Source organism: Zonotrichia leucophrys, chromosome 21 (assembly GCF_028769735.1).
Source record: "Zonotrichia leucophrys gambelii isolate GWCS_2022_RI chromosome 21, RI_Zleu_2.0, whole genome shotgun sequence".
Classification (NCBI taxonomy): domain Eukaryota; kingdom Metazoa; phylum Chordata; class Aves; order Passeriformes; family Passerellidae; genus Zonotrichia; species Zonotrichia leucophrys.
Window position 1 is genome coordinate 3,232,319 of NC_088190.1, and position 15,504 is coordinate 3,247,822.

The 15,504-nt window shown below is 46.2% G+C and overlaps 2 protein-coding genes across 2 annotated transcripts in view; one reads left to right on the top strand and one right to left on the bottom strand.

Annotated features, from left to right (window-relative positions):
- Positions 1 to 5: 5 nt before the first annotated feature.
- WRAP73 (WD repeat containing, antisense to TP73) lies at positions 6 to 15,383 on the bottom strand. Its single transcript, XM_064730365.1, has 12 exons — positions 15,243 to 15,383; positions 14,073 to 14,225; positions 13,439 to 13,555; positions 7,155 to 7,227; positions 6,242 to 6,345; positions 5,347 to 5,433; positions 4,710 to 4,844; positions 4,556 to 4,633; positions 3,202 to 3,307; positions 2,605 to 2,730; positions 1,679 to 1,870; positions 6 to 474 (listed from the first exon to the last, which is right to left on the bottom strand). The coding sequence occupies exons 1-12, from the start codon at positions 15,309 to 15,311 to the stop codon at positions 365 to 367; spliced, it is 1,350 nt and encodes a 449-aa protein (XP_064586435.1). The 5' UTR covers positions 15,312 to 15,383; the 3' UTR covers positions 6 to 364.
- TP73 (tumor protein p73) overlaps positions 13,678 to 15,504 on the top strand; it is a 35,423-nt gene continuing 33,596 nt past the window's right edge. Inside the window, exon 1 of the mRNA XM_064730362.1 lies at positions 13,678 to 13,705. The gene's annotated coding sequence lies outside the window, so the exon portion shown is untranslated. The remainder of the gene's footprint in view (positions 13,706 to 15,504) is intronic.

Sequence of the window (15,504 nt, forward strand, 5' to 3'; positions counted from 1 at the left end):
TCAAGTGCAGAGGTGCAGGTTTATAGTTTGTAACTATCAAAATATTTATTGGAAATAGAAAATTTAAATAATAGCTATACATTATATATACACAGAGCTACAGTTTTAGAAAATAAGAGTTCAGAGTTGAAAAAGATCAACTCCCTCAATATTCAGGTTTTCTGTCAACAGACACTCATTCCTTACATTGCACTTGCTACATCACTTCATTCAAATGCAGTCACAGTATGTCACACACTGAGCTTGGAGCTCCTTCAAATAAATAACTTATAAATACAAACACTTCAGACTGGGCAACAGGTTTTGCACTCCTTTCCTCTTTCTTCCTCAGACTTGGGAGCAGTTTTAATGCATTTTAGTTCTTTTATTTTACCTCTTCTCTTTCCAAGTAACACACACAGAAGTGGTCCTTGCTCAGGAGCAGCATGGAGTCCCCACTGGAATGCCAGGAGAGAGACACAATCTGGAAGTCACCTGCAGGAAAAATCAGTGTGTCAGCAAGTTGGCAGCTCATCCTCCTGCTGGAGGAAAAGGCAGCTGGGATCAGCCACACAAATCCTTGTGACATTTCCTGTGTCTCACTATGAGCTCTTCTTTTCCTGAGGGTGAAAACACCCATTTTTAAACAGCTCCAAGAACACACCTGAGCTATTTCCAGGATAACACTCAGATCAATTTATAAATGGAATATTATTTTTCACCAATTCCAGATTCTTTACTTCTTTTCTGGCAGGGTTGGGATTAAATGTGTGAGATGGTATTTCTTGTGGGACTCTGATGTTTATTCATTCTTATCTATGTTACAGTCTCACAAACCCTAAGTTCTACAGCACTTCACTCTAAAACTAAAAATGGAGCTGTGTCTCTCCCTACAAGGCCTTTTAAGGCTAAACTGTCCAAGTAAGAAATGACACCTAAATTATTTTTACTTTTAACCCAATAACCAAACACCCGTGCAATGTGAACTTTTTTATCCAATTCCACAAAACCACCCAAACCTGTGGAAGGGAAGGAGGAGACAGAAGGAGGGGGAAAAAAAAAGGGAAGAAATAAAAAGAGGAGGAAATAAAAAGAGGAGGAAATAAAAAAAGGAGGAAATAAAAAAAGGAGGAAATAAAAAAAGGAGGAAATAAAAAAAGGAGGAAATAAAAAAAGGAGGAAATAAAAAAAGGAGGAAATAAAAAAAGGAGGAAATAAAAAAAGGAGGAAACAAAAAAAGGAGGAAACAAAAAAAGGAGGAAACAAAAAAAGGAGGAAGCAAAAAAAAAGAGGAAAAAAAAAAGGAGGAAAAAAAAAAGGAGGAAAAAAAAAAAAGGAGGAAAAAAAAAAAGGAGGAAACAAAAAAAGGAGGAAACAAAAAAAGGAGGAAACAAAAAAAGGAGGAAGCAAAAAAAAAGAGGAAAAAAAAAGGAGCCTCCACTCTAAAACCTCCATCTTGCTTTATACATATCACTATATTCTAAAACCCCAAACTCTAAGTTTTCCACCCTTTAATATTACACACTTCTATCCAAACTCCACAATCCCAGTTCCATCATTCCCTTCTGGACGCTTCTCCACAGCCTCAGGTCAATGCAGCGTTCTCTTGAGTAGAAACTTTTCCCAGCGCAGAAAGCCTAAAACTCTCAGCAGCCAAGGCTCCAACAAGTGAGCAGCTGCTGGGAGGTTGTGTGCTCACCTTCCCCAGGCACCTTCACAACCACACAGCCAGCTGGGGACCACAGGTACACTCTGCTGCTGCCCGTGCACACGGCCAGGCGGGGCTGGCAGGGGTCCCACTGGAAGCACTGGATGCTGTACAGCTGCTCCAACACCACTGCCAGCTTCAGCTTCCTGATGTCCCAGATCCACACAGCGTTGGGAATGTTATCTGCAGGGGAAACAGCAATGGTGTGATAGCTGGAGGATAAAAGGATCACATGTGGTTTTTCTAAATGCACAGGAAATAACTAATTCGTACAACACAAACCAATTTAGGTACACCTCAATTAGCACTGCTTGAGCTTTTAGGAAATATTGCAAAAAAAAGGTAAAAGTGATCCAGTCCATCTCTCAGTCCTCCCTGGCTTTTGTCACATTTGTCTGATGGGTTTTGCACCTGATCCAGGCACAAACAGCCCCTCAGGACCAAAGGGAAAAATGGAACCTTAATTCCATGAGTTTCACTATTCAGGAGGTCAGTTTCACTATAGCGAAATAGTTTCAATATTCCTCAATAGTTTCACTATTTAGGAAGTCAGAATTCCTCCTGCTATAGGTTGTGCAGAGTTCTGTCTTTTAAGAGACCCAGCCTGTAAGTGGGAAGATTTGTTTCATTTTCAACACAGTGTGCTCCCACAAACTTGAAGAAATCTAAAACCCCACTATTTTCATTAAATACAGAGCCAAGGCTGAGTTCATGCCCTGACCAGCAGTTCTGGCAGCTCCCAACAGTTAACACACACTACAAGACAGGCTGGGATTCCTCTGTAGTAACACATCTCACAACAGAGCTGATTTTACAGGGCCATGACTCTTTTTATAGTGCAAAGGATCATTTCTGCCAAGGAAAGCCCCACATGCCCCACATGGTTTCCCCTCTGAGGCAGGGCAGTCAGAACTCACCATTTTTGGTGGCCAGGAAACAATTATCTGCACTGAAGGCCAACATCCCAACTCCCACTTTGGGATTTGCCTTGTCAGCAACTGGTTTGATGTAATTTAAAGAAACTGGCACTTGGCAAATGTCATCTGGAACAGGAAATAAAAGTATTTCACTAAGTGAGCCTGGATGGACAATGCATTTATATCCAACTGTTAAAACCCCTCAGCTCTGAAGTGATAGGATCATATTTTACTCTTCTCCAAGATGTCCCAATTAAAATTTCAATTGCTTTAAGGTACTACATCTTCACACAGCCACCCTACTACTATTCCTGCCCTCCTACAAAAAAAGGAAAGGCTGGAAATTCAGGCAAGACTGAGATTAAATCAGGAAAATGAGGAGAGATTCATTTTTCTACTACCTTCTAACTAGTATTTCAAACATTGTTAACCAAAGGTGATTTACAGTGCCACAAACACTGAGACTGATTTTTACTGCCCTAGAGAACATCCAGAGGATCTGTTCCACCATCCAAGGGGCAGAGTTCACCTACAAGGTTTATTTAAAGACTTCCCAAGGCAAACTCAAGTGTCTGGTTTGAGTAAACTTTGGCTTACATTTACTCTGTGTGCTGAAGAGAGAACTAGCCAATGCTCTTGTTGGAGGGAAAGAAAGTCTCTCTGTGCCAAGAGTTGGGGATTTCTCCACTTCTTTATACACAATCTACAAAGAAACAAGTGAGAGCTCTACAGAAGGGCCTTGGAGAGTTTGAACAGGGGCTGTTACCAAATACCCACATCCCACTGGCTCATTTGCACATTTAGAACAACTCAGCATCCCCTGGTTCATCGACAGAGGAAAGGGCTTCAGCAGGCAGATCTGGAATCCAGTATTCCCAATGAATCATGGGCCATTTGGAGCCATGATCAGGAAAAACACTCCAGAGAATAAGCCCCAAGGAGTGCACCTCATTTATTATTTCTGACAGCAAATTAAATCATCCCCATTACAGCAGGAACATGAATTTCATTTTTACAACCCAAAATCTTTAATCTGATTCTGCCACAAACAAAGTGCAGCGCTGCAGAAGGAAAATAGCAAAAATATTTTAGTGTGCCTGCTGAACACAAGGACCAGGATAAAACACAGCAACTGCAATTCCTGTCTGTGTAGTGGAGATTAACAGAGCTATTTCCATTTGTTTTCCATGACATATTTTACACCTAACTGGAAGTTAAAGCATTTTTCAGCCATGAGAAGCTTTGCTGAGGTGCTTTAATGGCTCGTGCCTGGCTTCTGGTTAAGAGGCAGAGCCATGTGAATATTGCAGGCTTACAATCCACACACAAACTCTTCCAGGAGGTCTGTTCAGTCCCTCTGCAATGGCAAACAGCACCACACACTGTTCTCATTACCTCCAGGGATGAGATCAGCTCGGGATTTTGGGAACAGCAGCTCTGCACCTGCTGCCAACAGCCCAGAATCTGTCAGGCCTTGCAGGTACAGGTATAAAGGATAAAAATCAACGCTGACAGATGTTCCAGGAAATGCCCTTTAGGTGAGCTGGATGAGCCTGTCCACACAGGATGGAAAATCTGAACACAATCCAGTTCCAGCACTGTTTAAAGTTAGGAATTGTATAAAGCTGAGACAAATCTCTCCTGTTGAGTTTTCCAGTTTGTATCTGTAATGCAGCCACCACCTACACCCCAAATACACTGGCATGTGACAGGAGCATCTCAGAATCATTACTGCTCAAGAGAGATGATCATAGACACATATTCCATCAAATTTGAAAGGATTCCCCTTTTTTGTTACATGCCCAGCTTGCCATGCAATTTCCCAAGCCCTGGCAGGAAAAAAAAAAAAGAAAAGTCTCCAGAATTAAATGGATTAATGAGCATCTTTCAGATACAAACAGCAGCATCCAAGCTCTGCTAAGGTCTCCATGGATTTGGGATCCACACTTACAGTCTTTTTGTTGGTAATGACTGCTGGATGCTCAAGCTCTGTGATCTTCTTCCACGTCACATGGTTCAGGATACGCACCTGGGTGGCAAGGAGAGACTGTTAGGGCAAAGTTCTCCAAATTATTTAGATAAAAGAGGCAGGAAACACTTCTCACCTTCTCATCAAAGCTGCCAATGGCCAGGAACTGGCTGCTGGGACTCCAGGCAATAGATTTGATGCCCAGGGGCCACTCATAGGCACGGTAGGAGGAGAGCAGCCGCCCATCGAGGGAGTAGAGCAGCACCTTGTACTGAAACACAGCACAGCCACCCCAAAATCCAGCAATGCTGCTGAAAACCACAGGCAGGCAAATCCTCCTGCCAAACTCTGCCTGCTTAACATGCAAGTTAAATACAAAGGTACAAATGGTCTCTTATCTGGGAGTTAAGAGGGTTCGTTACTCTCTTTTTGGATGAGTAACTGTAAAATTACTGTGCAGTGCAATGTCAGTAAAGCTGGAGAAAACTCTTACACTATTACATCATTCTTTCATTATTTCAATAGCAAAATATTTACAATTTTTTTGCAAGATAAATTAGAAATAATTTGCTGTCATTGAAGGTTTAAAGAACAGCAACATCCATTTGCAAGGACACCCATCCCCAATTGTAATATTTAACAAAAGCTGGACTCACACCCTTTTATGTTCAAACTAAACATTTGAAACACTAATTATTTCAGGCATTCCTTTATACATGATGGCCAAAGACCAACTTGAGCTCTTCAAGAAAATAATCTGCTTTTCCTCTTACCTCCAGGCACGTGTCCCAGGCTGCCAGCACACAGCCATTGGGAGCCCACTCAATCCCAAACAGATCCTGGGTTTCAGTGTCAAAATGCTGCCCACAAAAGAGAAACCACAAAACCATTTGAAACATGTCAACAAATCCTGTTGCATCTAAGCTGACAGAATGTTCAGTTTTAACCTTTCAAGGCCTACCACAAACACAAAAGAGCTTTTTGTATGCCAGAGTAGTAACAAAAATATTTCCTCTTGTAACACATGCTGCATTCAGTGGATCTTTGATCCCCTCTACAGAAAAGCAGAAAGTTTCTATACCTTCAAATGAACAGCATTTCATAAGAGAATTAAATTAGTTACACTGAATCAGTCAAAAATCTAGGAAGCCTAATTCCTTGTCTTAAAGCAAGTACAGGATCAAATAACCCCAGAACAGTGTGAGCTGGAAGGGACCTTACAGGGACAGCTGGAAGGGACAGGGACAGCTTCCACTATCCCAGGTTGCTCCAAGTTCCATCTTGGAACTTGGGGATGGGGATACAACCTGGCCTTGGACACTTCCAGGGATGGGACAGCCACAGCTTCCACTTCATTAGGGAAGAGCTCTAATGAACATGACAAACATTTAGGGCTATTTCCCAAACTTTTTTTTCCCCAAATTTTTCCTGTAAGCTTCTGGTGAGGCTCAGAATTCCCAAATTGGAGGTGACACAAATAGACAAGTTCTTAATGAGGTTTAATTGCTCAGATCCAGCCTGTGGCCAATGCCACCCTCCATGGACTGATCCCATGTGTGAACAGTTTATACCACATGTCCCAAGCACCAAGCACTTGCTGCTCTCACTGTTTCTAATGGAACAGTGTGCAAAACGTGCAGGGAACTCCAGAGCAGAGGCAGAGCTTACCCTGAGGAGCTGCCAGTTCCTGCACACGAAGATGCTGATGAAATCCTTGCAGTCGCGGCGCTCCGCCACGGCCATGTAGCGCCCGTCCTTGGTGAAAGCCACCCCTGCCACGGCACAGATTAATTAAAACTGGCTTAATTAGGAATCAGGCAACAAGGCAGAAGAGCTGATGAGTCTTCAGCAAGGCACAGTTACTCCCAATTCAAAGCAGAACTAAAAGAGGAGGCAGAATCTCTCCACAGAAGGTCACATTAATCAAGGCGAAGCACAGTGTTACTGATTCGGTGTGTCAGCAAGTTTTAAGCTCAGAATGTACAATTTCTCAGGATGCAGAGCTCCAGCGTGCTTCAAAACACATCTAACCACTGACAGTTGTTATATAAACCCAACAGATTTCAAATAACCACTTCATTTAGCCTGGCTAAATGGATCAGTTATGCAACCATCAGGTCTCCACCAACTCCCAGGCATTGCTCCCCATCCTCCTGGATTTTGCATGGAATACATAATTGTCTTTGTCATCTCTGGGATACAAGCCTTGGGCAGGAAACTGCTCACCACAGCCATGTGGTCTGACAGCCCTGACACAAGCTTCCCTTTCCAGCCTTTCCATATGCAGAAGATGACAAAAGTCACTTTGGATTAATGTTTTTTATGGTGAGCACGTCCAGCATAATTTAATGTCTTAAAGGATCCCTCAGAGGCAAACACAACACAGATGCACATGTGAAGAGCAGGCACATGGATCAGCTGGAATCCTTCACTCAGACACCACAACCTGGCTGCAGGTGCTGCTCAGAAGGGACAGGACCAGACCCTGTTCCCAAAAATGGGGTTTGTCATCACATTAAAAGTATTTTTTCCCTTTCTGCCACATCAAAGGACAATTCCCAGCCAGGTTTGTGACACTTACCTTGCTGGCATGCTTTGGGGTACTTGATGTAAGACACAGACTTGGTGCACAAGGACCACACCGTGATTCGCAGCTGGCACAGAGACAGGGAGCAGATTTAAAAAAATTGTGTAGATTAAAAAAAAAAATAATAATAATTAACAGGAAAACACCAACCTAATTCAGAAACACAAAGTGGATCAATAAAACTTCTGTGATTAATTAATTCTGCAGCTATTTAGTGTAACACAACGACCTGGGAAGGAGCTATGAGGAATTCTTTCCCAATTTCTGGCAGTTAGAAGGGAATTTACCCAAACTTACACAAGTACTCTAGATGGGGATACAAAATTCACACCACTGATATGGAGAAAACCTCTTCACAAACACTGAAGTTCCTGACATTGGGCAGTAGATTGGGAGGATGTTTGTGCTAGAGTCACTGTGCAGTTGGAAAAACAGATTCATCACAAAATGTGGAGGAGAGATTGGAGTTCCTGCCTTTATGAATGGATGACAAGTTACAGCCCCTTCAGAACACTGTATCCTTGGGAAAAGGCTATCAAGTACGAACACTGAACTGAATTTAACATTTAGAAACCCTCAGCTTTGATGGCTGATTTGTATTTTGCTCTTCCCTCCTCAGGCACCCTTACAGAATTACTGAAAAATCCAGACACCCAAAACCTGCTATGCAAAGCAAAAGGCTTTACACTGCTGTTTGGGGGATTTCTGGAGAACTGTGCCTCCACAAGCACCAAGGCAGAGGCAGCCTCCCCACAGCTCCCCAAGGTCACAGCTGCACTGCAGGCTCTGCCCTGCCATCTGCACATTACCCAATTAAAAACAAATACTCCCTGTCCCTTAGCAACGGCAGCGCAGACACAGGGCATTCACCAGGATGGCACGTGAACCTCTGCATTTGGAGCTGGAGCAAGGAATGTTTCCACACTCAGGTTCTGAACTTGTGTTTTCCTGCATTTTACTGCACCAAGAAACAGCTACAGGTAGGACTTTTTCCAGTGAAGCACCTCTAGCACAAAGCTTTCCCTGAATTATTGAACACCAAAATTAATTCTGATTCATTATGTAAAATACCAGAATTGTCCCCATTTCCTCCTTCTTCCACACTCCACACACCCCAGCAGTCTGGGGAGGAAGGTTTTCCTACACCTTTCTGCAGGTTTGTCCTTGACACAGCTTTTCCTTCCCTGAAGGGCCTGGCACTGCTCAATGGTGACACAGGATGCTGAGGGAGCAGCAGGATGTGCTTCACTGGTAACACTGCAGGCTCTGTGTTGCAACAGAAGTTGGAGGTTTTTCCCTTGCTGACATGATCAGTTTTGGTGGGAAGCAGAATTCAAGGGATTTACAGGGTCCAAACCAAGCTTCAGAATCCCAATAAACTCTGCCTCCCCATCAGAGATCCATGGAATCCCAAACAGACCCTTCTGCCTTACACATCAGGAAACCTCTAAGATTTGAAGAAGTAACACAGAAATTTTTCTCCATGGAATCACAGAATGATTTGGGCTGGAAGGGACCTTAAAGTTCATGTTGTCCCACCCCCTGCCATGGACACAGACACCTTCCAGTATACCAAGGTGCTCCAAGCTCTGCCCAACCTCACAGGGAAGGATTTCTTCTTAGCATCTCACCTAACCCTGCCCTCTGTCAGTGGCAAGCCATTCCCCCCATCCTGTCACTCCAGGCCTTGGAAATTGTCTCTCTATATCTTTCCTGTAAGGAAGGCCACAATGAGGTTGCCCCAAAGCTTCTCCTCTCCAGGCTGGACAATCCCAGGTCTCCCAGCAGAGCTGCTCCATCTCTCTGATCACCCCAGGGCTCCTCTGGGCTCTCTGCAGCAGCTCCAGGTCCTTCCTGTGCTGGGACCCCAGGGCTGGAGGCAGCTCTGCAGGTGAGGTCTCACCTGGGCAGGGCAGAGGGGCAGAACCTCCTCCTCTAAGTTCAGCAGCTCCTGGAGGAACCCACGAGATGAACATTAATCAACTTTTATTGATTAATGACCCTGGGGCCGCTCACTTCCGGCCACCCAAAGCCAGCGCTGTCAGTCTGCTCCTCAGGCAAGATTTACTTTAAAAATACCAACACAATGCCTCCACACATTCCTCTGCAGCAACTGCAGCACTGAAATGCTGCTGGGGACTATTAATTGCATCCCTAAATGCACTGGCTGCCCTGCCTCCCCTGAGCAAAACACTCAGCACACATTCTCCAGCCACTTAATACAGGCTTAGCAGCTGCAGGCTTCGAATGCTCGGGGCTGGATCATCATTTTTCCTGACAAAGGCATCTGAGTGCTGCTACTCAGCCTCAGGAACAGCTCCCCTGGCCTGCTGGGCATCAAACACTTCCATCCTGGACCACACTGCCTGCTCCAAGCCTCAGGAGGCCAGCACAGGTTTCATGGCACAGTCACACACACAAAAATACACCTGCAAAAACCCAGATACAACTAAATGACATGCCTCTAAGTGTCTGAAAGGCAAAGCTCTCATCTTCACTCCATCTATCAGCCACAACACATTTTTAATATCTAACAAGATCATAGAATCACAGCCAGGAAGGGACCTTAAAGATCATCTTGTTTGTCTATTCATAGATTCACTGAGGTTGGAAAAGACCACCAGGATCATCAAGTCCAATCCAACCTGTTCCTGATCCCCACCCTGTCACCCAGCCCAGAGCACCAAGTGCCACCTCCAGGGACGGGGACTCCACCACCCATCTCCCTGGGCAGCACCTGGCCACCTTTTCCATGAAGAAATTCCTCCTGATGTCCAACCTGACCCTCCCCTGGCAGAGCTTGATGCTGTGTCCTCTCATCCTGCTGTTCTTTGTCTGTTCCAAGGGCTGCAGGCTCAGAGGGAAGCACACAGATACATTCTATAATTCCATTTTAACTTCTCATCCAACTCACACAACTGGATGGTTTGGTCTAGCACTAGGAACATTTAAAACCAAATCATTTTGCTTCCTGAAAGCAGGATCCTTTTCTGTTGTTCCATTTGTGCCCACTCAGACATTCCTACAGAGAAACTCACATTGTGTGCTTAATGTATGCATTTCACACCCCCTTCCCTTAACGTTGTGTTTACAACTGAATTGTGACACAAAGGGAAAACCTTCATATTCCCACCTGGAACATTCCACAAGCTCATTTAAGCTGCCAACATAAATGAGATGAAGAAGATTAGAAGGATTATGTCACAGCTTGCAGACAGGATCAGGAGCAACAGAAACACCAAACACAGAGGGTGAGAAAAGAAACCAAACACTTCAAAAATGACAGGAAATTTCCATTGCTGTTTGTTGCCTTTCTCAGGGAATTCATGGAGAAGGGACAATTGTTTTTAGAGAAGGAGAACAGCCCATGGTTAGTTGAGTCTACAGCAAGCCCTTCTCCACTGCTCCTTTTGGGGGATACTTCCTCTTCAGCATAGATTGAGTGGAGTTGCCAAACTCAAATCCTCACAATAATGGTGTCTGAGAAGTTTTCAGCTGTTGTTTTGCAGTGGAAAAAACAAACCAAAAGCAGAAGCATTTTTAAAATAGCCTAAAAACAGCTGAGAAATAAAAAGTATTTAGATGGTAACGTGATAAACAGTGACCAGGACCACGGCCCGATGTTGACAGCTCCAGGCAGGTGTAGGACTGGTGATTTTCAGCAGACAAAAACACACTTTTAAACAACCTACAGCTCAAATGACTGTCAACTCTTGTCCCAGACTTGACTGGGTCACTCAGCCCCCTTACATAGCAGTGTCTGTCAGCACTGGATTTCAGAAGATTATTCAGAGCACATTCCTCGCCGGGAAGCATTTTTCAGCCAACGCAGCCACGCACAGTTACCAAGGATTAGCTGGGATACACACACAGAAACACACACACTTCTCCCTGCTGCTGCAGCCCCAGAGAAGCTCCTTAATGCTTGAGGACTTGACATGGAATGAGACAAAGTACCAAGTATGCTGTTTGTAAGCACAGCTCTTCAGAGAAACACTCCAGAACATCTTCACGCTATTTATCCCAAAATGTGAGGGTCATGAGGAAGCAGAGAATCCCAGGATGGCTTGGCTTGGAAAGGACCTTAAAGCTCATCTTATCCCACCCCTGCCATGGGCAGGGATAACTTCCACTAGGCCAGGCTGATCCAAAACCCTGGCTTTGAGCACTTTCAGAAATGTGAAGAGGATCCATTTGCTTCAAATCCTTTACCTGAGCTGTTGGTTAAGCTCTACCTGTGCCTGTAAATTCTGGCACTGGAAGGAGTCACATGGGGCTCAACACCCTCCACAGGACACACTGAGAATGTAGAGTGGATTTCAGTAGAAGAGGAACACTGACCACAAAGAAATTAGCTTTAATTAGCAAATTAGCTGATGAATTCCAAGTGTCAAGGATGGTGCCAGATTCCTTTTTTAGATGCCAGTGACAGGACAAGGAGTAATGGCCATAAACTAAAACATGAGTTTTCCACCTCAACATGAGGAAGAATTTCTTTCCATGGAGGGTGGCAGAGCACTGGAACATTTTCCTAGGGAGGGCAGGGAATCTCCCTCTCTGGAGACATTCCAAACCCACCTGGATGCATTTCTGTGTCACCTGCTCCAGCTGACCCTGCCTTGCACTGGATGATCTCCAGAGGGCTCTCCCAACTCCAACTACTCTGGGATTCTGTAATGATTTTTCTGAGGCACTGGTAAGTACAGATTGCTAGAAAGAAAATAGCCCCACCATAACCTTTAAAAATTCAGGGAATAAGAAACTTCCTTGGGAGCTTTCAGCAGAGTTCACACATTGACCTGAGCAATAACAAGTGGTTACTTGGTGCTGTTTGGAGGTGACCAAAGCCCAGCTGAGCTGAGAGGGAACCCCCAAACCCTCCAGGCAATCAGTGGATTTGATAAGACACTGATATTAAATATCCTGAGCACTGCCCACGTCCATCCCCCCAGACTGTGGATTTAGCAGGGAGGGAGTAAACACAGCTCCAACCACAGCCTGGCCCTGGCAGCTGTCTGACAACAGCTAATTTAGCAGCCTGTTTACAGCTGGAAAGGAAACTTATCCCAACACAGATGCCAACTTGGCAAAGGCTTAATGAAATCCTCTAAGGTCAAACTGAGTTCTGTTGGGAGGCAATAAATCCTCCCTGGTCCACCCCCACATGCACGTGCCACGAGATCTTCTCTGGGAGCCTGACACAGCCCCAGCCTGCAGCTCTGCCTCCTCTGCTGCTGCCTGGCCAGCAGGGATGGCTGCTCTGCCTCCAGGCTGGAATTCTGGGCTTGCTTTTAATTTTTATTGCTGCTATCAGGGCAATTGTCACCTGGGAATACCAAGGTCTAAACTTATCACTCCTGTCTAGAGGGATGGGGGAGTGAGTGTACACACACAGAGCAGAGTCCACAGCAATATCCTACCAACAATTTTAGGATATCCTAATATCTTACTAACTAATTTTTGGGGAATTTTGTACTACAGCACATGAATTCTGTGCTAACCAGTGTTATGGCACAAGATCCTGTCACCTAAAACCCTTCCACAGGTTTGGAAGGAGTAAATACAAAAAGAAAGTGTCTCATGCTGTTCTTGGCTATTTTCTGACCCTTCACTGCTGCACTCAATAACAGCAATCATCAGTTCTAATCCAAAAAACAGAAAAGTCAGAATCCACAAGCTTTCCAACAAACTGACCATCCACAAACCAATTTGGATCCTACATTAGTAGCATTCCCCAATATGGGTTTTAATAAGCATTAAAGGTGTTATAATTTTAATTTCACAAGTTCCACCAGCAGTCTGGCTCCGGTGTGTCAAATCAAACAACTGGGAAAATACTTCCAGGATCTGGATCTAAATCTCACAGGTCAATAGGTCTGTAAGTTTTAATTTAAAATCACTCTGAAACGTTTATGGTTTGAGTTGTTAAGTAGAAATCCTGGGCTTCTCTCAGCGTGCAAGCAACATATTGGATTTCCAGGACTGCTGTGATGAATGCCATGAAAATCAAAAACATCAGGATGTGTTCTAAACCACACAATTTTAACTTCAAATTTATGTCTCCATTTTCTACCTTCTCACCAGAAGCAAAAGGAAAAAATGTTAGTGGCACAACCAACACCTAACCTGGAACTAACCAGAGTCACACACAGGAGTACAGAGCTGCATCCCTGCTCTCCACCACCACTGCAGCTTTAAGGGCTCTGGGTTATTTTAGGAGGCAGAGGGCAGACAGCAACACCTGACACCGAGGGGAGCAAGCCTGCCTGCACACTCACATGGAACTCGGTGGTGTTGAGGATGTGACGCCCGTCCGGACTCCAGCATGAGGCCACCAATCCCGCGGAGCCCTCGTCGATCCTACAGTGCCAGTCCGGCTGCTCCAGGGACCAGACCTGGGGCAGGGAGCAACCACACAGTGCAGCATCAGCTCAGCCAAAGCTCTGCTCAGCAGGATTCCCTGCAGCTGGCAACAGGCTCCTGCATCCCAGCAACACCCAGCCACCCGCAGCCATGAAGGACTGGCGCTGGATCCCGCTGCAAAAGTGAGTCCCGTGCTTTGTGTGCTCGTGGAAATGGCAAATGGTGTGGGGTTAGGTTTTTTCTGTGATAAATATACTGAATAGCCAACATTTAAACAGGTTTAGCTCACTTAACGAGCTTGCATGTTATTTATTTCTGTAAGATAATCTCCAATTCTGATTTGTTTCGCTGGACATTTTTATCTGAAATATTCTTTTTCAAACTAAGATTTTTGTCATGGCTTTCAAAATCCTGGCTATCCTCAAGCTGTGTTACCAATAACATCAGGTGCTTCAGCAAAGCCTCACACTAGTGCTGGCTGTTAAGCTCTCACTCCCATCACACCCAAACCCCAGCAGGACACACGCCCTGTGCTCCTTTCATGCTCACCTGGACAAGGCCCCGCTTGTACATGGCACACAGGATGAACTGCGAGTCCGAGGACCACTCGATGTACTGGATCTGATCCGTGCAGGTGTAGAGGTGGAGGATCTGCAGGGTGCTGGCATCCCGAACCACCAAGCGGTGCTGCACACACGAGGCCTGGGGGGGACAGGGACAGGATCCTGCATGGAGTACGATGCCTGTCCCTGCCAGGCTCGCTCGGATGGCACATTTAGCTCAGAGAGCATCAGTGTTGTGTTTAAAAAAGAAAAAATCCTCCCTGTGGAGTGGTGAGCCACTGGCACAGGGTGTCCAGAGAAGCTGTGGCTGCCCCATCCCTGGAAGTGTCCAAGGTCAGGTTGGAAAGGGCTTGGAGCAACCTGGGACAGTGGAAGGTGTCCCTGCATGGGACTAGATGAGCTTTAAAGTTCCTTGCACTCCAAACCAGTCTAGGATTCTGTATTCTGTTCTATATGCACTGAGCTCCACTGCAAACTACAGTGAGAACTAACCAGGGGGAAAGGGGGTTTTAGAGCAGTAAATAGAATCCTCAATTTCATCATTGCTGGGCAAGTAACTCCAGTTTTTAAAAAATTACTTTCTGTCTGATAACTTATTTTATTTCACAGAATCGCTCAGTGGTTTGGGTTGGGAGGGACCTTAAAGCCCAATTAGGGACACCTTCCACTGTCCCAGGCTGCTCCCAGCCCTGTCCAATCTGGCCTTGGACACTTCCAGGGGCACCCACAGCTGCTCTGGGCACCTGTGCCAGGGCCTCCCCGCCCTCGCAGAGAATTCCTTCCCAATATCCCATCTAACCCTGCCCTTTGGCAGTTTGAAGCTGTTCTTCCTCCTCCAGCCTCTCCAAACCGTTGTAAAAAGTCCCTCTAGCATCTTCCCTGTAGGCTCCCTTCAGGTACTACATAATTTAAAGTACTCATTCATCTAACTGATTACGGTTAATTAAACCTAACTCATGTCTCCGGTGTTGACCCTTCGTGCCTCAAAGCCTCTCGGCAGCAGCCTCTGAGCTCAGGCCCGCCGGCTCCGGGGCTCCATCGCTGCCCCGCAGCGTCCGCCCTTAGCCCGGCGGGCCCCGCGCAGCGGCCGCTCGGGGGCCGCGCCAACCGCCCCGTCCCGGGCCGCACGGCCCCGCCGAGCGCGGCCGGCACTCACCAGGCATTTCCCGTCGGGGGAGAAGCGGCCTAGGAGCCCCGAGAGCTTGAAGAGCTCCGAGAAGTTCATGGCGGGCGCGGCACCGCCGGGATTCGAACCCGCCGCGCTCCGCCCGCCCCGCTCCGCTCCGCCGGGGCCCGCCGGAAGGGGCGGGGCCGCGCGGGAGGGGCCGCCGCGGGGCACGCCGGGAGTTGTGGTCCCCGCGCCGGCCCGGCAGGGGGCGCCCGGCGGCGGGAAGCGCGCGGGAAAGGCGCGCGCGAGC

Coding starts and splice junctions, on each gene's coding strand:
- WRAP73 (XM_064730365.1), bottom strand. CDS start 15,311: ATGAACTTCTCGGAGCTCTTCAAGCTCTCGGGGCTCCTAGGCCGCTTC. Junction 6,346..7,154: donor CCCCAAAGCATGCCAGCAAG/GTAAGTGTCACA, acceptor GTGCCGTGGCAG/GGGTGGCTTTCACCAAGGAC. Junction 5,434..6,241: donor GGAACTGGCAGCTCCTCAGG/GTAAGCTCTGCC, acceptor TTTTGTGGGCAG/CATTTTGACACTGAAACCCA.